General features: G+C 39.7%; 1 protein-coding gene across 3 annotated transcripts in view; it reads right to left on the bottom strand.

The window, feature by feature from the left end:
• The window catches only part of LOC141804169 (A-type potassium channel modulatory protein DPP6-like), a 138,743-nt gene that overhangs the window by 46,949 nt on the left and 64,865 nt on the right, over positions 1–26,929 (bottom strand). The window contains exon 1 of one of the 3 annotated variants that reach the window (XM_074688485.1): positions 3,084–3,306. The exons of the other annotated variants lie outside the window; for them this stretch is intronic. Within the exon in view, the coding sequence (XP_074544586.1) occupies positions 3,084–3,140 (57 nt within the window). The 5' untranslated portion in view covers positions 3,141–3,306. Of the gene's footprint in view, positions 1–3,083; positions 3,307–26,929 lie in introns of those variants that run through there. 3 annotated transcript variants of the gene reach the window in all.

Genomic DNA, 26,929 nt, shown 5'->3' with positions numbered 1-26,929 from the left:
TTCTTTACAAAAACGCTCCAAATCCTTCTGAATGCGAAAGGAACTTCTGTCCGATTTTCTATCGAATACAAGTCTGGCAGAAGGTGTGCACCGACAATAACTAATATTTAGAGCTGTTCATAAATTCCTCCAACTTGACCAGAGCCAAGGATCAAGCTGAAAAAAAAAACAGCCTCAGAGCCTGATGCTGCCACCACCATGCTTCACTGTAAGTTTTTGTTCTTTTGCTGACGTGCAGTGGTGATATTTTAGCAAAAGAAAAAAGAAAAAAACTTTTGGAATTATGGCCAAAAAGTTTAACCTTGGTTTCATCAGACCATAACACATTTTCCACATGTAATGGGGAGACTTGAAATGCATATTTGCTTAATTTAGCTAGGCTTGGATGTTTTTTGTCCCTAAGATTAATAGTGTGTCCCAAATCACATACTTCCATACTCAAATAATCAAAATTTTGAGTATACTGCGTCAAAATGAAAAACAGTATGCATAGTATGCGAAAAGTGAGTATGCAAAAGTACCCGGATGATGTACTCAAATCGGCCCAGATTTTGAGTATGCAGCTGTGGACACTCAACGCACTCATTTCCTCCTCTGGCAGCGATGGCGGAAGAGAGCTGTGGCCATTCGCTCAACGCGGTAAAAATACAAATAAACAATACATACCGGGACATCTTCAGCCAGTAGGAGGAAGAGGAGATGTTGTTGGCGCCGATTACGGCGTAGCAAAGCGCGATTGAAATTCATTGTAATTACAATGAAAGATGGTAAGATCTTGATATTTTGATTGTGTTATTAACTGTGTTTAACATACTACTGAAAAGGCTTTGAAAATTTGTGGGCAAATAGTGGCGGTATTTGGCGAAAATGCGCTGGAAGCCAGTTACAATTAGACATAGAAGAAGAAGAAGTCGACATCATGTCGTCATTTCCGGTAAGTACGGCGCTCGGCAGTATGCGATTTGAGACAGCACTACACCCTCAAAATTTGCGCTCTAAGCCAGTGAGTATGTAGTATGCATAGTACACTCAATTTGAAAGTTTTGAGTACACAGTACAGAAGTATGCAATTTGAGACACACTGTGAGACTTCCATCTTGTCACCCTGCCCCATAGCCAACACGTAAGGAAAACACAGGAGATCGTTGTCACATGTACTACACAGCCAGTACTCCTCAGAAATTCCAGAAACTCTTTTAATGTAACTTAGCAGCCTCCCTGACCTGTTTTCTTCTTGTCTTTTTATCAATGTTGAAGCGATATCCACTTCTTGGTAATGCCATGTCTTCACTGTGTTACATGGTGTATCTGATGCTTTGGGAATTCTTTTGTATCCTTCTCATCATGAGACCCTCTGATGATGTGGGGCCTCTCTGCAGACCATGGCTTTTTCTACAAAATGTGACTAAGAAACTGTCAGAAAAACTCACTAGATCAGCTTAGCTTGATTTGGGGTTAATCGGAGGCTCTTTGAATAATAGCAGGTGTGGATTGAGTCCTAGAATGTATTTGGTTCATATTGAACATCTCAAGTTAAACAAGGGTCTGCAACTACATTATTTTAGTTTTTTTTATTATTATTATTTCTAAACCCCAAAGATTTTTTCAATTGAGTTGTACAGGTTTTAGGTCTCATGACAGCTGGAAAGTTCTTAAGTGATTTATCTTTGTCTTATTGTTTTTCACATGGCAGAAAAACTTGTATTTTAACAGTGCTGTGTTGACTTTTTTATATCCACTGTGTCAGTGCTTACTGGCAAAAAAGCGAAGTAGAGGCCAAGACACCCTGAGCAAATAGAGATACACTGTTCTTTTGGGTGCATAGCAACATTTGCAGATTATCATTTGAGTATTTCACTATCTGTGAGTGTCTCTCTTAAGTCTGACATCCCATTTTCTCCCAGCCTTCAATGAGCTGATGCTTCATTTTCCCCCTGATCTGACTGTGGTTAAGAATCTGCTGCACCGCTGTCAACTCCACACTCCTGCAACAATAATTGTGTGAATATGACACAAGAAACAAAAAAACACCTTACACTTAAAGTAGGAAAAGTGTCAGCTACATTCAAGACATAAGAAATGGATGTTAACCGAGCTGAGGAAAGCAGCACACATGAAAGAGAAAACGCCTTTGACTTCCGTCAGATTTTACAGGGAAACATTTTCCACTGTGACAAATATCAAACTTAATTATATCCTGCCCATGCAACAATTATGCAAAGTGGAGAGCCTTCACCTCAACTAATGAAACAGACCTTTTTTTTATTTTTCATTTTTCATTTAATATTCTGAGTGCTACCTTTGTACAATCACAGTATGAACCAAATACTCAACAATCAACTGTTACACAACCAGATTGATTGTCAAGATGTTCTCCCTGCATACATGCAAACTGGAGTTTATTTCAGTGAAGCACCTTTCAACCCAAATTATGATATCACTGCCAGGAACTCAGTTATGTAAAATCCCAAAGTGGATCATGTGTCTACAAAGCCATTACATCACTCAGTGTGTTTCCTATGGCCTCACACAGAGCGCGGTTCAAATATAATGAGATGACAGAACTATGCAGAGTAATTAACACCCACTCTCTTCTCTTTTTGCCTCTTTTCATGCAAACTTTTCATCCATGATTCAGAACTGAATGAGAAAATGTTCCTGAAACAAACAGAAAACAGCACTGTGAGTGAGTGAGTCATGAGGACCAGCAGGTGTTTCCTCAAAGTCCAACAGCACGTGCACACAGGACACCACGAGCTGAGAGCTACAGCTGCAGCACCCGTGGGCTGAGGTTACAACACGAGAGCATTAAATATTTAGTCACAAGTTTGTAAGTTGGTAGACATTCAAACTGCTGCTCCGAACAATTAGTTACCGGAAATGCGAAAATGAAAAAAGTCGAACAAAAATAGACTCAAAGAGACTCAAAGCTGCGTCCACTATTTGATAATCCCGTTGAAATTAACTATTTTTGCCGCTGCTGTTATGCTTTTGAGAGGTAACGATATAGGAAACCGTGGAGTGGCTGCAGCAAGACTTCTCCCGCGTGGGTTTCTACTGTTTTAGGCAGTCTGTGGTCCTACCTGGTCTGGCTGCGGAGCCGCTTTCGCCGGCCCGTTCGTGTCCTTCGCAGAAGTCATGACCGTTTACATAGAAGAGAAGGGAGAGGAGCGCGCGCGCCTTCGTCCGCTGCCGACAGGTGCAGAATAATGAGGCGCGAGACGAACGAGTGGAGAGAGACAGAGAGGCAGAGAGAGAAAGAGAGAGAGAGAGAGTTGTACGATCGTTCAAGGATATCCACTGATTTGCTGAAACAATGAGGAGACCGTGGGTGCAGACAGCGCAGGAACTGTGGACCGTAGCCATGTGGGAGGTTCATTTTTCCCTCCAGAGTTGCAGCAATACCTTTTCCTTTTCTTTCCTTTTCTTTTTGTTTCTTCTTTTATCTGGAGGGGGTTGGCAAATCATAGCAGAGGAAAGGAACTGAAGACGTGTAACTTTACATTAACGATTACAATAAGTAAAGCGCCGATGAGTTGTTTTTAGCTGGTTATTAAAAACAGCCTGTTGGGATTAATATTGATCCTTCCTCATTAGCAAAACAAACAGAAACAAATAAGACCATCAGCATAAAGATCAGCTACTTCTATGTGGTTGTTTTTCAATGTGTGAAACTGCTTCTCCAGGGGGCTGGTGTCAACATTTTTTTGTGTCAAACTGCAGCAGCAGTCTTTTTTTTTACATGTTCTACATTATAGATCTCTATGAGTGATGAATTTGACTATTTTCAGGAAGCAGAACAAGGTTTTTTTCAGATATCACCTCTTTCACATGTACAGGATCAACAGAGAGATGAGGCTGTCCAAATCATCACAAACTACACACTCCTCACTGGAGCTTCATTTAAGACAGCTTTAAGACAGCAATACAAAATATATATATATAAATAGGTAGGGTTTTATGTCAGGGAGGTAAGTACAGCTAAAAATAACACAGCAGCGGATGAAAAGAATTAATCAATCAAAAACCGAATCTCAGATAAAAAGAAAGGAGTACAGAACAAGAAAATATGGTATGGCCGACAAACATTCATCTTCTGAAGAGGAACAGAACGAAAAAACAAACAAACAGATGATATATTTAGAAGTCAAAATAAAGTAGACTTCAACCCAGTTTTCCTCATTTTCCTCCAAGCTTCATATTCATATTTTTTAATAGCAAAGTAAGACGACAACTAGCACATCGTAATTGCAGAACCGAGACAAAAACAACAAAACTGCACCATTAAATTGGATAAAATCTAGAAGGTAAAAGCCTTTTTTCATTCTTGGTTTTTTCCCCCCTTTGCCACAAAATAAAGGAAACCTTAAGGTTTCCGTCCCTCCACCTAGACCTATATTTAGTTGTTCCAGAGCTCAGCTCTCGAGCTCACAGTAGCTGATAATATGGAGGCCTGTCAGTTTGGATCAGATCACTGTGGGCACTCATTACTGGCAAGTCCATTACACAGGAAATGGAAACCGGAATCAATGCAAGAAGAACGAAATACTTGAAGATATCAGCACAGTTCTCATCAGTGGAGAGTTTAAGTCTTATCTGACCTATATTAGAGACCGTACTCATGACTGACAGTGTTCTGTGCATTGCAGTTTAGGGAGCTGTTGAGAGAAGATTTGCATAGTGTCTTTGACCATAAAAATCATATTCACTCCGCTGTGTTGTATGCCAATGCTGCTGTATTGTCTGCCAATAAAACAAAGCAGGGTTGCTGCTGGCCTGGCTCTTGAGAAGCAGAGCTGCCGTCCTCCCACACAGAGCAGAAATAGTTCCTAACAAAACACTGTTTGTGCTGTAACTCTCTCACCGTGTGTCACATCTCCGTGCACACACCAACCACACTCTTGTTAGCACAGCTCCTCTGCCTATTTGTGCTACACACACACACACGCACACACTCACACACACACACACAGCAGGTTTCCTCAGATGTCACACATAGTCTCTGCTGAGCTCCTGGCCTTTTGAACCAGTCATCTGTCAGAGGGAAAAGGAACTGAACAATCTCCGATAAGGAAGAAGGAAAGAAAGAAGGAACGAAGGGAAGTCTATGTTGTGACTCACTGGCAGAGAGGAAGATACGTTTGGCACTGCTGCAAGAGAGAGATTCCCTTGTTACGTTCATTCCTTTTGTATAATTACAAGTGGTACATTTATGATCATCTTAGAGAGTAGTTATTGTTGGAGGAAGTACTCTGTCTGAAGAATTTGAGGATCTATAAACTGAGAAGTATTAACAAAGCAAACGCAAACCTGTAGAGTAAAAATACATCATTATTTAAAAATCAATGATAATGATTAGAAGAAATAAAGTAAATCATAACTTGTTTTCATATTCATATCTCGAGACACTTTCCAAAAGCATTAACCAGCCCAAAAACCTAAACTGTGACTGGCTATGTACACGTCAGAGGTGGTCCTTATGTTGGAATAAACTATTCTGATCTTGCTGATAAAGGCTGCCAGTGGATTTCTTTGCATCTGAATAATGCACCTTTCATTAGCTAGGTGGGCCTAACAAGTGCTAACAAACAGTAATGTCAGTGAGTGTGCTGCTTAACAACCCCCTAAATGATAATGAGTGTTTTTTTCCAATCCTTAATGACAGCATATCAAATCTAAAATACTTTCTGGCTGGTGTAAGTATATCAACATCATTCATGTTCAGAAATATAACCCAATGCATTTTTCTTTCTCATAAATTGTTCAAATAGCCATCCAAAAACATGTTACTGGCTGAGATGACCATGAGTATTTAACAGCAACAACTCATAAGTGTGATGTATCGGCCATCAGCCAACCCAAATTGTCAGGTCAGCTCAAAATTTGAAAACTGATGTTGGTTAGCCACAATTTAAATAGTAAAACGAAAACTTCATAAATGTATTTCATGAGACAGGTGCAGAGATTAAAACCAGAAGTTGGAAAGAAGCTCCTGCACACTTAATAACACTATCACAATTACAAGAAACAATATAAGTTATGTTACACATAAACTCATTACAACTTTTGAGATTCAGGTCAATCTAGATCTGGACTAAAGAATTAGGACCTCTCATTATCTCAGAACCAGGAAGGGGGTAATTAAAGAAAAGCTTAAAATGGTGGTATAAAAGCAAGTGAAGCAAGATGCACAGAAGAACTGAGAGTGAAGTAGTGAGATAAAAAGACTGAGTTCCCCCATCTTGAGGATGTAGATCCCAAATTTCAGCTGTCATAATGAGTAGACTTTAAAGTGAAAAACAACATTTGGCTCTGCAGTCTTTCTGCATACGGAGCCTGAGGGAGCTGCATGACCAGCTCACTGCCAAGACAGATTTCAGCACCACTGCTGTGGACAGCTCCTCTGACACATGAGCACAGAGACCGTTTATCTCTCACCAAAACACATTCAAAGCATCGAAATTCAGAAAACAAAGCATCTGGTAGTCAGGTAATTGGGTCTGTTTTGCATAGATAGCATAATGAATAGGAAAAATACACACTTAGTAAAAATGAATTCTACAATATAAGACTGTAGTTTAATCATCCATTGTGCAGCAGTCTCCCCTCGCTATGTAATCCGTTTTCAGTTCTACCAATCTGAATGCATTAGTACTAGATTTATCTCACCTCACTGTCAGAGGATGCAACCTGACAATTAAACAACACAAAAATATGAACACATTCATGAGAGAGAACAGGACCGAGTTATAAAACAAGCACTGCATCAAACAAAAAAGAAAACATGGGGGGTGCTGTTAAAAACCAGCCAGACCCTAAAAAATAAAAGAATCAACTTGAACACGGCAAGGGGTATTAGGATTGATCATCACAACATGAAGTATGTAGGTGCCTGCCTGTAATACGTAACAACAAACAATCAGGCTTAATTGGAGTAGCAAAAGAAAGTGCAGCAACATGGGGTCTGTATATGCCAGCAGAGTCTTTGTTTTTACAGCACACGTTCTTCTTTACAGCGTGTTCTTATCACCTAATTGACGTCTTTTAATTTATATTCTGTTTCATCATTCAGAGGTTTATGTTCTGTCTGAGACAGCATCTCCAGGCAGCACCTGTCAAATAAATCCTGCCTGCCAACGTCCTCAAAGAAGCACTTTGCACCAAGCAGTGAGTGTGCAGAGCTGAAGTATGTTCTTCTTTCCCTCCAGGGGACCAACAAACAGTCATTTATTCAACTGTCAATAAACAGTTGTGCGAGAGTCAGAAACTGCATGCTAGCTCCCCCCAGTGATCACTGCTTGCCTGACATCCTTTTTGTCTGTTAAAATAAAATAAATCTGCAAAAAAGCCTTGCAGGTTTGTGGCCCCGTAATCTTTTGGGCTCTGAGGATTGGGCTTATTATTTGTTTTCAAATTAGGATTCATTAAATACAGACTTGCACTTGAAGGTTGTCTTGGTAAATGCAATGTTTCTCTTTTAAAGCAGGAAATATCTCACCGCGCAGATTGTGATAATGGAATAAATAAAGTCTACATCCTTCATCCGGTCTGTCGGCAGCGGTGGCCTTCAGCCTGTCAGTCAAGACTGAGGGCAAACAGAGCAAGAGCGAGAAACACAAGGACAGGGAACAAAGGCCAGGACAGTTTTGTTTGAAAACTGATCATTATCAGTGCTCTCTCTCTGCGCACACAGAGCAGCAGAGCAGGAAGCCTTGCAGCCAAAGACAGTCAACAATACCTGGCAGCTCATCATTATCCACCATGTTTCCATACAAATGCATCCCTCAGAGGGTTTTCCATCCTACAACTTCACCATGGCAATAGAGAAGGGACAGCTATAATACCAACAACACCTTTTTGCACTACTAAAGCATCAAACAGCTTTGATATTGCAAAGCTTTTACTTTTAACACTCACTGTGACATAGATCAAACATTAGATTTGTGTTGTTGCTTTTTATTCTGCATTGTATGTCTGTTGTGCATTATAGATTAACCTCTTGAGATGAACAGAATGCTGTCAGAATGTGACTGTTTGCATGAAAAATGAAATGTATTTTACTCTTATTTGCAATTAAAAACTACTCTAATCAGACAATTAAAGCAACAAATTAACCTGATGAGCATGTTTTTGGACTGTGTGAGGAAGACGGAGTACCCAGAGTGAACCCAAGCAAACACGGTGAGAACATGCAAACTCCTCACAGAAAGGCCCACTTGGCGAATTGGGAATCAAACTGGTGACCTTTTTGCTGTGAGGCTGCAGCACGAAAAAAAATCAATTATCAACCTAAAACTGCAAATATTTTTACTACTGACAAAGACCAAACATTAAGACAAGATAAGGAGTCTGATTTCATCCTATTCTACCACAGTGCATTTAGCAAAGGGAAATGACATGACAACACCTTCCTGATGAGCAGAACCAGACTTTTGTTAGACAGACAACCGCCTCCACTTTGAAGAAGAACATGGTTATTTCTGTAACTTTTTGACAGCAATTACATTTTATTTTTGCCAAGAAGTGACAGCGGATTATGTGTCAAAGAGTAAGGACCCTGGCTATTAAGTACCTTGGCTTCAGCCCTGCATTCAATTACCATTTAAACCACTAAACTGTTGCTTATGGAGTTGTGAACTTCAATTAAGCTTTATTTTAAAACACAAAGAAAGTAAAACAGATTTATGCAGCATGACTAGAATTTTACCTGGTAAACATGCACAATGCCATTCAATGGGATCCTATCAATCAATGGAGGCTGCAGACTTAGAACAAGCTGTTTCCGTTCAGCATGCTGCCAGCTGTCAGCACAGCCAGCTCAATCATCAGTCACATCCCCCTCACCCTCTGACCCGCTGTGACTCCCCCAGCTCGCCAACTGGCAGCACACCTGCCTCTTACAGTGTAAATACCGCTGTTAGCATCTCTGTGTCACTGAGCTGCAGCTGAAAATCACAGGTTAAAGGATACAGAGAGCAAACATGTGGGCCGCTCTCTACGGTATATCAGAGATCATTACTGTACTTTGAGGTCAGAAATTAGGACCCCTGAGAAAACACGCCTACACATGTCGCAAAGTGATGAAAGGCAGAGAAGTTTTGGGACTGGAGGCAGAGGCAGTTTTTCTCTGTCTGGACTTTACAGAGGGGGTAATTAAAAAGTCTACAAGTCTTTAATCAGACTCATTATTGGTCTGCTACAGAGAGGACTTTGCAGGAGAAACAATTAATCTACCATTGTTTGGTCTGGTATTGTTTGGACACACACATACACACTCCAGCACACAGAAAAAGTTGCATTAGTCTTGAAACACTCCTTCACCTCTGAACTTCAATTCTTCACTCTCATCACTGTGAAATGCTCTTTTCGAAAATGGCTATACTGCCTGTAAACTTTCTGATTATAACACCAAGACCACCAGGTTCACATATGACACAAAGCCTGTGGGGGAATTTTATTTTAATACACACTGTGTAGTCAAGTTCATAAGCATCAAATCAATACTCTTTTTGAGTTTGTTTTAGAGTATGCTGCCTGTTGTAGCAGGTTTTTTTTCTAAAAAACAGGAAAGTCAATGAGCTTTTAGACACAACTTTTCTCTAAGCTTTTATAATAACTCTTTTTCCAAATTTGCCAATGAAATTCAAACTTTGTCCAAAGAGATGGATTAATAAGGCCATTATATCCTCCTGCCACCAGGAAAAAGTTTTGATGGGTTGAATTTGCTGACATTTTGCCTGGAAATGAAATTCATGCATCCTTTTAAATAAGTATTTGCTTTGCATCTTTAGGAGACCCTTTGCACTGATTTTTTTAAATATCTTAAGCCAGTTGTCTTCAGTGTTTTTCAGACCAAGGACCTCTAGACACAGAGCAATGACACCCTCATATATGTGTGTGTGTGTGTGTGTGTGTGTATATATATATATATATATATATATATATATATATATATATATATATATATATATATTTCTGATTGAAAGATAACATCTTTGGCTTCTGTATATTCAGTGATGTGTTTAAAGACAATAATAAGCAAAACTGAAATAATTCGGAATAATTATCAATTATTAAAAATATATATATATTAAATGTCTTACCAACCAAAAACGTCACAGACCCCTGCAGTACCTCCACAGACCCCCTAGGGACTGCGGAGCCCCTTTTAAAGACCTCTGCACTATGTCTTCACAAACAAACACCACATGATGATTTTAGTTTATTTATGGTATGTTTGCTTATTGTTTACCTAATTACTGTGTTTGTATCACAGCAGTTTGATCAAACACTTCACCCTCAGGACTATCATTTTCATGTCCTCAAGTGAACAGAATTCCTGGTTTCCCATAAAGATCTGTTTTACTGTGTGGTGCCCAAAATATTCCCTCCCATGAACCCCACATCAATATCCCACCAGCTCTCCTCTGCCTGCAATCACGATCAGATGACACAGGAGAGAGTCTGAAAGTTATCCACAGTGTACAACACAACACGGAGCAGCACACTACAGGCTTCTCACCAGATGATTTCAGACACAACTAACAATGAAAGAGCCATACAGATTATTGCTGACAAAAGTGACAGCCTCAGGGATTAAAATAGAACTTCACAATGGGGAAACTGAACCACAGGAGAAAAACTGTGGAGGAAGATGCTCAGATTGAGTTCCCAGTTTGGTCTCCACTGTGGATCCATTTATAGTCCATTTTAGCTTAAGTCTGCTGTGCCCAAAGTTCCCTAATAAATTTAATCTTCAGTGACTCTGCTGCAAGCAGATGAGACATACAACCAGCTTCTGACACATTCCAGACCGCAATATTTCCAGAACAACGCTGACAGAAAGGACCCGCATGCAAACTTGGAGTCCCTGAAGAAATGAAGTGCATGTTGTTAACTGAAAAAACTGCAAACTTTGAACAAAAGAATCTGGAAAGCCTCAGTGCTAAGCAAAAGTTACTGAACACTAAAACAACGGAGAGGCAAAAAAAAATAGTACTCAATAATGGAATGTAGGTCAGCAAAAGTGAAACTGCATACACTGTAACCAGGGTAAAAGCTCTGACGCCAATAGCTTAGCCTGAACTTATATAAACCTCTGAGGAGGATCCTCCACAGGTGTGCTCTCAGCAAGGGGCCACTGATGGCCTACATTACCTGCAGGTGTGCTATACCTCCCAGGAGAAGCATGGGGAGGGAGAAAGCCTTCACACATAAGGGAGACAGGGAAAGTGGTTAGATAGAATACACACATATGTACACACAGAAAGGAAAAATGAAAAAGAGAAGATGTAAAAGAGTGTGTTAAAGCAGGATATTAGTCTGTGTGAGGCTACATACAAAAGCTAACCATGAACTAACACTAACACTAACTTTTGCAAATTATAAAGTCACTTCTAAAAAATTACAAAGGATACTGAAACATATGTTTGTTATCTATAGAATTATTAAAAGGGTTGGCCAAAAGACATATTTTGAGTAATCAGAAAAATATGTCTGTTTCAAGTGTAAGGTATCTTTTCATCTTCTTTCCCAGTTATTGTTCACTTAAAAGTTGATTCTCAATATTTGTAAACTGGGGGTTTTATGTTTCAAAAGCTCAAAATTAAATCTGGAGTCCTGCAAGGTTTGGTTGTAGGGCCTTAAGTTTTTAATTCTGTATATTTAATTTCTTTTTGACCTATGCTAATTTTCACAGCTATTGCAGTCTTTAAATGGATTCTGTAAATGGAAAAGTTAAAGATATAGGTTGATTTATGATTTTGACACCTACACAGCAGATGTGTATATCTGACTTTTAGAGTTTACAGAGGCACCTGTTCTGTAAGTGGGGTGATAAAGAATTAAAACAAACAGAAGCACAGCTCTGCTGAGTGGATATGACAGATAAAACAACTACAGTGACGATTGATGTCAACAAGCAAGCTGAAGCTGCTCATTAGGTGTAGCACATGTGCATCTGGCATTTTTACAGAGAGAGACGAGCAGGGTGAGTCAGCGTGCATTAACAGAGCATTAACCCATCTGCTGATCTAGATCTCATAAAACAGACTTATGAGCCCTGTGAACTTAATGTGCACCCATCAATGGCTTACCAGAGGCTCATAAAGAGGAAGAAGAACAAAGTTTAGAGTTAACACTGCATTTTGGCAAGTTGTTGTGGAAATTTGTGGAAGATAAAGCCCGTCCACAAGGGCATTAAACGGGGAGTCAGCGGTAATGTGTGTTGTTTAGTCTGAGTAGGGAATAACAAATCATCCGTTACACAGAAGCTGCAGGTGTAAGAATGTGATTCAGGGGACTGAATGGAAATGATGATGAATCATATTCAAGGACGGGATGATTGATACATCAGAGGTGTTTTATTCTTGAGGGGAGAGGTAGTAGAGGTACAGAGGGGAGTGATTAAAGGCAAATTAGAAGCTTCTGAATGAATAGTGCTTCGTCGTTAAACATTCATGATGGGTTTGAAATGTTTCCCTCTTCTTCTGACTCACATCTCCAAGGACCCCACCGACTCACAAAAAAATATCCCTCCTACTTTAGGTCTAATTAATTCCTCTTTTTCTCTTGAATGGGAATAGAAATGCTACACACACACACACACACACGTACACACAAACCTTAAAATTTCTGTCTCACATTGAAATTAATGTTGGATATCCAAGTGAAAGCAAGGGGTTATCATGATGTTACTTCTGACATTCAAAAATTATACAACCAACCCCCCAAAGAGCAGCTGGAATAAAGAGGAATCCCTGTAGATAGTTCAATCTTTGTAACAGCTGTTTTATTAACGCTTCAGCTCAACAGCAGCTTACATCTGATCATGTCTCCAGCTCACTTAAGATAATCGTCAAACTCACTGTAAAGCCTTAGTAGTAAATGTCATACCATATGCACCAGTGACAGCTATAAAATGTCTCTCACTCACATCTAAATGTTTAGTATTTAGCCAAATCAGGTTATCTTTTTTTGTGATCAAATTTTGTTTAATTTTCCAACCTCTGAAAAAGCCGTACACTTTAAAAACAAATACCAAATACAAAACTGATGACAGACATAAGAAAGAGACAGACAACTTAGAGAAACCACCATATGAAAAAAATATAATAATAATAATTATAATTAGAATAATAAAAAGAAAAGCATACCACATAAAAGCTGATCTGGTTTTAAGGTATCTGTCTCTATTCAAGTCCACCCACTCATTAGGATAAAAGACAGATTTTATGTTAGGTGCCTTCAGCTTTTAAAAATACAGGATGTTGTCAATTGACGTGAAAAATATTAAACTGCTGTAGTTATTAACATAGATATCCAAAGTGGAAACTCAAAAGTAGATTAAAATCAACTAAAAGTATCTTTGTGGTACATTATAAAAATAGATTTTCATTTTTATTTAGAGGCAAATCCATGTGAAGGCAAAAAGTGGAGGAATAAAAATATTCAGCTTTCATGCGACACGATTAAAATTCTTCCTGATGAGTGGGCCAGATTTCATGATTAAATATTCACTTTTAATTGATAGCTGTCTTTCCACCATAGCATGTTTCACTTCAGGTCAACTGTCTGATGATTTGTAAAGTGATAGGATGAAGAATCTTTCCATCCACATTTTTTAACCTGTGTTGCACCAAATTCAATCCAATCCAATCCATCCCAAAGTTTTTATGGTATTTCAATAAAAAAGCAGGTGGGGAGAGCCAAAAAAAGCAGTTTCCACAACAGAAATAAACATGTTTACAGCCTGTCTGAAAAGCTAATACCTGTATATTTTTCTAATTAGGCACTTTAGAAAATATTAACAATGTGAGTTTGCCCAATCCGAGGCTCAGCTCAGCTGACTGACACACTGGTGCCCTGTAGCTGTCAGTGTAGAGGCTCAAAGCCCACCTCGTTCCAAAATTGCTTCAAAACTAAGTTTCAGAAACAGATGGGTGATGTCACTGAGACTATATCCATTCATTACACAGTCTATGGATATTACACATGTAAACAAATCATCTTTCTTTCCCTCATTTATCTAGCCTTTCCTTTACTTAATCTGCTGTTCCCTGCTGCACAACAGATTAATTTTTCTGTGCTCTTGTGTAATCATTAAGATTAGCATTTTTGAAATAAATTAGATTATTATTTTTAATTATTAGATTCAAATTTATTCATCATAATAATGATCATGATGATGATGATGATGATGGTTGTTATTAGTTGTAGTAACAGTAATGGCAGCAGTAGCTTCCCTGAAACACAGACACTATAAATTTTGATGTAACTTGTGACAGCCTGTTCTGTGTCAGCTCTCTGTCACAGCTCTGCCACTCAGGGGATTTAGATTCACTTAAAAAAACTTGAGTCAAACTCATATCATGTCAGAATGAATGAATATCTCGGGCATCATAACACTCACAAGGGTGAAAACTCAGAATACACACTCAGATCAGTACCAGCTGCAGAGCTTGACCCTGAGTCTTCCAAAGCCTGACAGTGTTTCGTTGGTATCTCTAGTCTCTTGTGCTCAGAGCAGCAAGTGAAACACCATACCCTGCTCTCTGAAATGTCTACCAACATTGGTGGATGTGTGTGTGTCTTTACATTTCATCAGATGTTAAAGGAAAATCAAACACAAAGAATAACTCTTAAAGTCAATGCAAAGTGCCGTGCTTCTTTAGCCTCTCTCAAGACACTGATGGACATGTTTATGAACATAAGGATTTTCACCAGGGGCTGATCAGGACTGTGTAAAAAAGTTTATTCTGTTGCAGTTAAATCACATGCCTACCAACTTTCAAGTGTTTAAATAACTCCAAAATGATCCCATAAGCCTTCAGTTGAGCCAGCTGTGCGTGGAGTTTTGGCCACTGCCACCTATTGGCTTCATTCTGCAATGCACCACAAGTCCCAAAAACTGCCCAGACAGCTTTTCTTCTATATTGATTCTGTAACATGAATCGATGCGTGCATTGGCAATGAGTGCATGATGATATATTGCTGTTTTTCAAGCACAGCTCTAATGGCGACACACATCTCCCATAGGCTTCATTCTATATATGCACTCAAAAGTTAGATCTAAAGTAACAATTTAAAGCACCAACCAATTAAAAACTGCTACATAAAAATGCAATGCATATTACCAGCAGCCTGTTGCAACAGAGCCCAAAAATTTCAACACAAGCCCTGCAGACACCCTATCAAAGTTCAGGACTGGCACCAAGGGGGGGTGCAATCAGGTTTTCAAAGAGGGAAATGCCACCCCTGGCTTAAACACTAGATGCACCTCTGTCACCTAACTCAGTGGTTCTCAAATGGGGGTATGTGTACCCCTGGGGGTACGCAAGGGCACTCCAGGGGTACGCAAGATTCAAAGATGTATATTCAAAAAATAGCAACCAAGCAAAACTCCTTTATCACCATTTATTCAATCAATGTTTGAATCCAATATAAGTTTAAGTTCATAAATTTAATATCAAATTTCAACAGACACTAAGAGTACAGTGCTATGTTCTTGTTTTTTTTTCTATCCAAAACTGCTTTTGAACTTGTTAGGGGGTACTTGGCGGAAAAAAAACCCAAATCAGACTGAAAAAAGTTTGAGAACTACAGACTTAACTCAACTGTTGGTGAATTTAAAAAATATACAAAATACAAAAACTACAAGATCAGAAAAATTTAATTTCACGTCACTGTGTCTGTATCATGCATTTCTTGAGCGATGCTCTGTAAACTTCTTAAGAAAGAGGAGGCTATAGATGTAACTTGATTAAGGATGAGTGAGTACTGGTATCGGGTATTGGACCGATACCAGCCTTGTTTCAAGGTATTGGTACTTGTGAAGGCTGCCGATACTAGCAGCAAATACTGAAGCCAAAAATTTTTGTACATTGAGTAAGTCCTCCTCACCAGCAGTTGGTGCTTTATTGCTGCAGTTAGACACCATGGCAAATGCGCATCAGGTGTTTTTGAGCGATCATGAATGAACCAGGGGGAGCTAACAGTAAAACTGCTCTATTTTGCACTTTACTTTTTTAATTTGTTAAAAACAAATTGTAAACTCAGAGTATTTTGAGTTACATTTTGGATTTAATGACAGAGTGACTATTCTGTCTTTGCTCAAAATGATCTGTCACTGTGCTGATTGAAATTTTTTGCATTAAAAGTACTAGTGATATCAGTACTTGTTATCAGTGAGTGCTGAAGAGGAAGTCTTTGTACTGGTATCAGGCTGAAAAAAGTGGTATCGAACAACAATAAACTTGATTATTACTGAGGAAAGACAGAGGAGGAGGAGCGCTGGTTGCTACAAAGATGAACACTCAAGTCTGGAACATGGTGATCAGTTAAGTAACAGACAAATGTACAACCAGAAAGCCTCAAATGTATTAACAGATGAAAACTATGATAATTTTCTTTGATTTATTCCACCTAAGTTTTACTGCAGTAATACCTTGAACAAGGACGAAGCGCACCAAGAGATCAGATACCTCAAAATTTACAATGGTTGATGATATTTCTTTGATTAAAGCCTGAGCACATGATTCCACTGTAATTTGATTCTGTACTTGTGCTTTCACAACTTTGTCGAGTAGGGATCTGTATTAAATATGTATCATGGTTAAAAAAAGGCTGATAAAGCAGGATAGGAATGAGAAAGCTCTCTGTGCATTACAGAGCTGCCTTTGCTTAACCACAATAGAAGCCTGTGAGGAAAGTGCATTAAGGTATTTCCATGCTGGATCCTGTGTCTGGTTTTGGATTTTACATTCTTACTGCAAACGGCAAGTCAGACTGTCAGGAGACTAACACTTCATATTTGATTTACACAGACAGGTTAGAGATGCAGATGCAGGAAGAAGTGAAGTGTTTTGAAACAGTCAAACATCTGTTTCAGACTAAAATCTTTGGTATAAACAACCTTTTAGAAGTATGGCAGCTATGTCTTTAATGCAAAATTTCCTTTCAGCACGTCCCTGTAGACAGCCTGGAAGTTGCATTAACCAACTGACAATTTTAAAATGTAATGGCAATGATTTTTCAGCAAACTCTGACAACAACTCACAACTCACAACTCAGGCTGTCATGTTGAGTTCTCATTATATCATCTGACAGTGTGAAAGCAAAATAAATATATAAAAGGCTCTGACAATTACTCAAGCATAGAAACAGCTTGTAATTTCTATTGAAAGTGTCCTTCAAGTGCGCAATAACAGACAGATTAAAAGCATAATCAGAGAGAAGACAGTAAAATGTGTCCCTTGGGAAACATTTAATAACTCCATTAACAAGTTGCAAGTGCCGCTGAAATGTTTTACACACTCACCTTCCACAGTCGCTCCACTCGGGACAACTTGCGTGTTTTCATCTTGCGCACAGAGAGTCAGCTTTAGTCAGAAAGTGCGAGTGAAGAGCAGTGTGGACGCAGAGAGGGATGGTGAATAATGACTGGGTCATAAAGGAGACAGCAGCTCCTAGTGGGAATAACCCCACAGTCAGCATTTCATCTCCAGGTTCCACACATTAAGTTGACATGAGTGCCCACAAGGGTGCGCGTGCCAAACTGAAACACTGCCCTGCTGTCTTAAGGAAAGACCACGTCACAGAGGGGACCCAAAGATGCCAACAAGAACTGGATACTTCAGCTGTCACACAAGAGGAGGTCACATCAGATCTCCTGGAGAGAATCAGAAAGAACAGGGTGTCCGACAGCCGCTGACAGCCATGCTAATCTCTGAAACACAACCCCAAGAAGAGAGTGAGGAGGAGGAGGAGGTGGAGGGATGAGGCCAAAGCCCTTGTGCCCTTCACAACAATCAGCACTGAACCACTTACCTGGGCCATTAGCTGCATCTTGCCATTCAGCAGAGATCAGCATTACACACCACATGCAGAGCTGGGGCTCTTTATGGTGCTTTTTACCCAGGGTTGTTTATCCTGTCTCCCCTCTACTTTTCTCCCAGGAGCAATCTGCTTCACAATTCAACCTCTCTGGGCTGACAAAAGTGCTGCTCATACAGCTACAGACTGATGCAGTGTTGAGGGGCGGAGGAGACAAAGGAGTGTGACCCAGTTCAGCTAATACCTGTAGGGTGTCAATGAAAACATATACCATCTGTGCCCTCAAGGCTACGCAAGAATGCCAAATGTTGCATATGATGACTACTGGGTTCTACTGCATAATTAAAAAAAAGAAAGAAAACAAAAAAATGTGTTTCTGTTTACTTGGATTATTCACAAACTTCTTAAACTGAGATTTAATGCCTGCCTGCCTTTATTTTAAGGTAACATTAACCTATACTCATATAAAGCAAAGATAATTGATGTTATGCTATGAGTAAAAAAATGCTACGTCTTCTTCAAAAAACATTGGTTGTATAGCAATGAAAAGAACGACAGCTGTCCAAGTGAAGCTAAAACTTCTAGAGCTCCCCCTGGTGATTGGCTGCAGAAATCTTAAAGGTCCCATATTATGCTCCTTTTCTGCAGTTTAATATGGATCACTGATGTCTTCATGAAATTATGGTCACATGTTTTGGTCCAAAAAGTCAATAAATCAAGCACAGCAGCATCGTTTCCAGGCTTTCATAGCCCCTCTGTTCAGAACGCTCTGATTTAGTGGGCGTGACCTTCATATGTAAATGAGCCACCACTGATATCGCCCCGCTCATCCACGTCACTGAGAGCGGCGCTACAAGCTCAGAATGCACAATGTTTAGAAAACAGCGAAGCTCGTTTACTGTAACATTGCAGGCCAAAACAACAGGCTGACAGCAGCTAAAGTTAGCATCCTGAAGCAAACACAGAGACAGCATTTAAAATACTCACATTTCCAGGGTCTGAGGTTTGTTGGTGGATGGTTGGTAATGCGCCTTGATTCAGGACCAGTTTTACTGAGTTTAGCTGGCACATTTCCTTCATAAATTAACTCTAGCCATTTAGTCTTGTCTTCTTCCGAGATGGGAAGCTTGTGCATAGAACTATGTGGCTGTTTACAGCCAAAAACAAAGCAGTGATGGCGCTTCAACTTCAGCATTCTCCTCCCTGCTGCTGGAGAGATTTTGCTCCAGGGGTGGGCGGGGAGGGGGTGCGGGGGTATATGCTCTGGTGGACCAATCAGGTCTGACTTCCCCTGATTGGTCAAAAATTGGAATCGCTGACGTCAGCAAATCCCCAAAATCCAAACAGCTCGTTATAGGTCAGGATTTTACATTCACAAGCACTACTAAGCACAGGTTTTGTCATTAAATATCACATTCTGTGGGCTGGAAGGAAAGCCAAGGACCCACAAATTTCATGAAAAGACTTAATTAGGTGATTTTTCCATAATATTGGACCTTTAACAGCTCACCTCCTTTATTCTGAGGACATGGGTCACTTAGAAAATTAAAATACACATTTGTGTTTTGACAAGAAAATTGAATTAGTTTAGCCAATCATTTTCAACCATGGAAAACTTTTGTATTTCTACTGTTGTTTTGTTTTTGTCAAGTTTTAGTCAGTAGAACTCCCCTCTATTGTTATTTGGTAGTATAAGTAGATATTTCTTAAAACAAAACTCAGATTTATCAAATCCAACAGTCAATGAATGGAGCACTGTAACCTCTTTTGGCTTCGCTTCTCACAACAGGTGGATACTGAGGCACACCATCCATATATAACTACAGTAAATGTTCCTAATTCCCCCAAAACAGTCGTTGGACTGACTATCAGTACAGTTTCCATGGCTTCCCAAAGTGTTTTGCATCCTTCAGCTGACTGTTTTGGCTCAAGAGTCCTCAACTTTTCTGAGCCTATTAAGTCTCACAGCTCTCCTCAAAACTAATCAAATAACAGCCAAAAGCCTGGCGTTTTTTGTCATCTGTCACAGCACAAAAAAAATAATAACAACAACCGTGTGTCTAACTCAATTAAGTATTAGCCACTAAAAAAACTGAGGTTTAGGGCACTGTTGGCTTAATGATTAATGGCACGCCACAGAGGCCATAGCTGCTGAATCCCCCCTCAATGCCTCATAATTCTTGTCTGTCTTCAGCTGTCCAATCCAAAAAAGATAAATGTGCCCAAAATATATCTTTAAGTTAAGGAGGTTCCCCGAACAAGCTGGTGGAGGCCATAAACAAAGCAAAAACAGCAGATCACAGGCCTTAGACCATTAAGTGGTGCAGAATCAGTTGTTGCTTGATCAATTTAAGGGAATCTTATTATTTACAGGCTCTCCCAACTTTTTGAGACGATAATAATGGAGGCATGTGTATCTAGAGCTAACTGTGCCAATTTAACTAGCCATTTATTCTCTTAGAAAAACATGCTCATTAAAGTTGGGAAACAAAAGCTAGAAATGTTAAATTTGTTCACAAAATCTAAGACATGTTATTGATATTAAGTCATAAGACACCCTACTGACAGACAGACATGCTGGCAGAAAGACAGAGAGCACTGTCTCAGGGAAGCTGATAAGGTGTGTATGTTTGTCTCTGCACATAATGTCGGAGCTGCGAGATGTCTTCCTAAACACATCCAACAATAAAGTCTCCTTATTCCCATGATGCAACAGCCAATCTAGTGAGCGGAGGAACATCAATCATTGCGGCTTGCCTTTCCTGTCTTTGGTGTATGATTTGACAGGCTGCCAGCTCTAGAATAGCGACTCACTTCGTAGTGCTCCCCGTTCTCTCCACCTCCGCTACACCAAACAATCATTATCTCCCATCTCTGTTCTGCTCCATGTGAGCTCCACCACACCAAACATCATCTCAGAGTCAGCGCTCTACTCCCTGCTCAGGGAAAAGTAATCTCCTTTCTCCTGTCCCTGGTGCTCTGGCTCTCATTCAGACTCCTGACACCTAGCTCAGGGGGAACATGAGAAAAATATCGACTGGAGATGGTGATCTTGGCAAACCTCCCCATCAGAAAAGGAGCCTGTTAGGAGAAAACGCTCCACAGTGATAATGACCTACATGCACCTGTACACAAGAGTTCACACGTACATGCACATTTACACACAACACACTTCCAATTCACAGCAAGGATGCAGCAGAGAATGTGTTTCTCTGAGCAGAGGCTAGCAGACCACCTTCATGCTGTTACTCTAGCACATGTAACAATCTATAAACTCACCTTCATGGCTGGAAGGACAAAACTTTTCTATCCTGTTGCTCCTTGCAAGGCTAGAATGAACCAAAAGGTGTGGCAAGGATGCAACATGAAAACCTATCTCATGTGTTATTCAACAGAAGACTAAACCAGAGCCTGGAGGCAAGAGAAGGCCTGCTAAGCCCAGGCATCATTTTATTAGTAACCAAACAGACTTCTGTCACAGCAGACATCCCCACTTGTCAAACACAAACTGCATTCATATTGGCTGTTTCTGTTTATCTATCCTGGTTGCAGAGCCTTGGTGTGAATTTTGAATTAATGACTACTGACTAACTTTAATGGAATAAATATCTATCTAGCATCAAACTCTCCTCTGGTTTTGCTAGCTGTCAAATCTGTTTGTTAACAAAAAAAGGGATAATTGTTTTTTTAACAACCTTGTCACTAGAAGTGGATATTATATGAATTTGACCACATTTGAGCACACATGACTTATATTGACATGCTGTTAGCTTATTTTCAAGTTAGCCAACATATGGCACTGGGAAGTTACCTTATTCCTCTTTAATTCAGCTTCATAGCAGCTTAAGTATGCTAACCATCAACTGCTAACTTTATTTACCAAAACAATAAAAAAAACATGTGTAAAATGTTCAAAAAGTATGCAAATACTTACAAGCTAATGTGTATTGTCTTGAACTTTGGCTTCACAGAAGAAATGGCAGAAACAGCTAATGCGAGTTACTTATAACGCAAGCCTTAAAGCAACAAAGTATGCTAACCTAAAACCTAAACCCTGAACATTGGTTGCCTGAAACTTACAGCAGCTGCAGCAACAGTTAGCTAAGCTAGCTCTTAACCTTACTATTGCTAGTTTTTTTGTCACTAATTTTCAGTAAAGCTATTTCCTAGTTTGTGATTACAATATTTGTTGAGGTTTCAAAGCTGAGATCTTATCAATAATGTAAACAAGGGGGGCACTTCAGGTGCTCCACAAAAAAGAGAAAAGTAAAAGGTTCAACATTTTGAACATCTGTACTTCTCAACATGAACTATTTTACAGCTATATTTGGCTTTCTTTGTTGGACACTTGCTGCCAGACACCTGAGACTGCTTCTTCTCAAACAGCTGGGCCATATTTGCTGTGAAGGAGGTGGCAGATGCAACTCTCAGTATGGCTTAAGTTGGACATCACTAAATCTGGACCACGTCTTTGATTTGCCTCATTTCTTGTTCTCTGGGACATATTTGTTGCACTGACAGCTTCTTCCTTAGCTGTGAGGTTGTGTACACTCATCACCCTTACTGCTACATACTGCTCTGCAAGTTTAGTTTTATAATGCTGCTTGAGAATATACTCTTAGTATATGAAACAGGTGCCATTCCCATAAACTCAACAGAAATGATAATTCTCCACCTTCTCCTAAATCACTCTGTGTCTTACATTGACTTTTTTTTGGCCTTTGAAAAAGACAACTTGCTTTATTAACATTTTGAGGACAATGGCAGCTTGCGTTGTTTTTCGTTGGGTTCAAATCATCATTACGCTGCATTCAAGGTCAACTCAGGAATTGGATATGTCTTCCTCAGACCAGGCCATGAACGCTGCGGGCCGGATTTCACCATAAACTTATCAAGTGGCAGGCTGTCTGAAACGGTGCCCGTGAGTTTGAGTACCCTGATGTAAACAATACCAAAAATCTGTGTCTAGAGACACATTAGCTTCTCTTAAACATGTAGTCCTGTTTTTGGCTTGGCATTGACTTGAAATTCGGATTACATCAACATATGATGAAGTTTGAGGCTGTGGTAGTTGGTCTTGTTTCCTGTATAAAGTAGCAGACTAGGTGTTTGAACACTCCTCTCATGATGAGAAGAAAAATGATAAAAACAGAGAGGACAAGTGATATTTAAATATCCAACAGTAACAGAATTTACCACAGCGTAAACATTACACAAAGTTGCAACTATTTACATCCAAACAATAATAATCCATCCTCATGACCTCATATTGGGTGATTAACATGTTATATTTACCCAATATGAGGTTATTATGTTAGAAACATAACAAGGAAGAGTTATTACCTATTCCAGATAATTCACTCACATTTAAGAATAATGCCCATCTGCCAGTAACATTACATAATTTATCACTTCTTCAAAAGACACTTACAATGATATGACAACCGTATTGATTACGTCTTAATGGATAGATACTATAATGATATAACTCTCCTTTTGCTAGGCGCCGCTTCAGTGGCTGTCTATTACAGCAGTTCCCTCTTCCTCATCCCTTTAAATATTTTTTTCCTTCTCTTTTTTTGTCATCTTTATATTTAGAGTCTGTTATTACATTTCATGTCCAATTCATTGCTAATGTTAACACAACTGGTTACATCTGGTGGTGTTTTTACCATTCTTGGTCCTGTGTTTGACCGGTGAGCCTACGTGTAACCATGGTCACATTGTTTACATATGAGATCAGCTGTTAGCAGCCTGTAGCATGTCGATGCTAACCGGTGATAAGCCTGATATTTCCCATCAAGCTGAGGAGAAGGAGGCGGGGACAACGTGCTGGTTCTGCGGTGAAAGCTAAGAAGAGACAACACCAACCAGTCCTTCCATCCACTGTTGTGGAGAATATAAGATCCATCTCCATCCATCCAATAAGATGGATGAGCTAGCTGTGCTAACCCAGCATCAGAGGGAATAGCACAGGATAGCATCATGCTATTCACAGAGACGTAGCTAGTTGAGCTAACACCAACGCCACATTAGGGGTGAGTCTTTGCAAGAACCTCTCGACAGAATACGCATCATGATACTTAGGTCACGATATGATAGTTTCACGATATATTTCAATATCACAATATTGTGATACATTGCAATATTATACACAGTTAACTAAGAAAAATATAGAAATGATATAAATGTAGATCAAAATATTTCTCGAAGTTAAAAGGACCAAGAAAAATATGTCTGTGGCATACTGACTTGCTAAGTGCAAAAAAAAACAGCATTATCAAGTTTAGAAACTCAATATTTTATACTTCGAGATGATATTTATTATACAATCTATTGGCAACATACAGAGTAGTAGCTCTTCGGCGTCATCTACCATAGTAGAAGTGAGGGAGTCATAGACTTTTAAGTCTGCAAAAAATGAAATTAGATTTTTACAAAATATCTATATGATATCGGGGGTCAAAGTTTCATGATATATTGCTGTACCAATATTTTTACGCACCTCCCTATGCCACATAGGGGGGATTTCACCTGCTGTTGGCAGGCTAGACAAAAGACAGGGAGACTGAAAAAAACGGTGAAAAAGGCTAGCTCAGTCCTGGACCCCGTGGAGGTGGTGGCTGACTGGAGAGTTACAGTCAAGATGTCATCATCTATTTTTTTAAGGATATTTTTGCACTATAAACTTTCTTAATTTTCTTGTTTTTGTGTTGCAGGGGGTACTGCTGTGACTCCTGAATTTCCCTTCAGGGATTGATAAAGCACATTGTATTGTATTGCATTTTATTGTATTCTATTCTATTCTTTTACATACTGAGCTTAGTATTAGCTTCTATGTCCAGTGGTATTTTGAAGACCAAAATGTCCCCCTGTCTGAACCACTGGGGTCAATGGTGTTGTTTTTAAGGGAGAAAAGTGATGAGCTGAGCCGTCCATTTCCAGACTCAAAGACATGTTGATAATAAAGTACAGACAGAAATCTTATCTTTCATGCTGGAGAAATGTGTAACAGCTAAGGTTACTTGTTGCTTCTTTTACCCTCTTGGATTTACAGCTCTGGCATATGACACTGATGACTGCAGCACTGTTTCTAGTGCTTAAGCCATTCTGTGTGTTTCATGCATTTATGTACCAGTTCAATCATAGGCCTGCAGGTGTACGAATGTGTGCGTGTGTTCGTGTGTCTCCCAGGGGTGTGTCACTGTCGTATCATGGCGTGGTCGATAAGAGAAACTGCCTGTGTGACACAACAGATTACTGCCGCCTGGTCTGAGGCCTCAAACAGACTCCGTGTGAGGACTCTGGAGAAACAGCAGCTCCACTCTGCTGCTCTAATTCAGGCTGACAGAAGCGATATCGGAGAAACATCCTTCACTTGCTTTAACGTTCTGTCTTCATTATTGATGATTTTTTTTTCCTTCTATTTTTTTTTTTTTACAAGAAAAGCACAAATCTGAAAACAAAAAAACACACAGTAGGAAAAGATAGGTGTATGACTTTTGGGGTGAAAGGAGGAAAAAGATCAGTTTTGTCTGATCCTCCTTTTGAATCAAAACCTGTAATGCCAGCAGTGATCCTTTGACTTCCTCTGCCAGGACAAAGCTATAACCTTTTTAGTCCTAATGAGGGCTGACTTTATGATCCTCATGTTGGATGAAAATGAGTCACTCCTGTCAGTGGCATCTGGCTGGTTCTTCTCACAGAGGCCATGTGTAAAATTATGAGTTTTTTGTTTGGTTTTAAAAACTAGGACTTCTGGCACTGACTGCACAGAAGTGCCAAATATCAGAGCCAAAGTCTGAGCTCACCTGCTGTACTCTTTGTTGATGTGTACAGTACAGCGTGGTGATAGTGCTTTGTCTGGAACACAACAGTCTCTAGTGGTGAAGTAGACAAAGTGCAGGGAAAAGCTGCATGTGTTTGGTATTTTTAATACCACTTAAACAACATGTTCAGCAGAATCAAATCCTACAACTTCCAAACAAAGTAAGACAAATGAAGTAAGTCGCTCTTTCATTGCAACACTTACCCTTTCCTCTCTCCAAAACAGTGGATATGCTGACTATCAGCTTTATCACTGAGACAACTAATCCTCAAAAGAAAACATTGGAAAGATTGCCTCAAGTCAAAAAACAGCGATGTGAACGCAGGGAGAGGAAGAAACTGGAACAATCTGAGCTAAAAGAATGTTATATTTAGCACTCAGCACATAAATTTAAGAAAAGGAAATCTTTAAGATCCACTGTGAAGTGACATCTGTGGAGTGAGCTGATAATCTCCTGTGAAAAGCAGGGATGGGCTGCGATGTGACTGTCATCAAAAAGCAGAGGAAGATCAGAAAAAATAATTGAAGGCCGACAAAAGAAGATTTTTTTGTTTTTTTTACACTGCATGAATAATTAATTGACTAAATTTAAGCAGCACAGACGAGAGACACTATGAAAGTAGAAATATCTGTGGAAGTTTGTGGGATTTAAATAAAACTTTAATCAAAGAGTTTGCCTGAAGGCTAAATGAGTGAGATGATGTGTTTGTCACATCCGCCACTTAAGACTGAAGCCCAGCATCAAGTAGTCTGCAGGATCCTCGCCTCGTCGGGGAGTCATAATGCTTTTTTGTATTTAAACACTGACTAATCCTTTCTGTCAGCTTGTGTAATAATACAGTAAATCATCAAGAGGAGGAGGGGACAGTCTCCCAGCGAGGCAGCGGCCTGCTGACGTGCTGTTGTCAGGTTTACAGAGGATGAAGGGGGAGGGAGAAGTGTGGCGAGAGATGATCGATAGCGTGTCAGCAGTGCATTGAGGTGCTCAGCAAGGGAATTGATGACCTGTTGAGATGCCCTTTGGGAATAGGGGAGGGCAGAAAAATAAATAAATAAATAAAACAGGTTGATGTGGAAAAAGTCTGTCAGCAGCTGCAGAAACAGGAGAGGAATTCACGATGCACCCGAAGGGGAATTTTTCGAAAGAAGGGGGGAAAATATCACGTCATGCTGCTTACAGAGGGCTAAACAAGAAGCAGACCTTCTGTGAGCGATGGGAGAGCTGCGTCATCTCCAGATGGCAGTAAGAGCCACCAGCAGCACACAGCT

Source organism: Halichoeres trimaculatus, unplaced genomic scaffold (genome assembly GCF_033239565.1).
Source record: "Halichoeres trimaculatus isolate MK-OKI-2021-1 unplaced genomic scaffold, fHalTri1.1 fHalTri1_scaffold_15, whole genome shotgun sequence".
NCBI classification, from domain to species: Eukaryota; Metazoa; Chordata; class Actinopteri; order Labriformes; family Labridae; genus Halichoeres; species Halichoeres trimaculatus.
The sequence above is the reverse complement of the archived record's forward strand: the minus strand, read 5'-3'. Positions and strand labels throughout refer to the sequence as shown.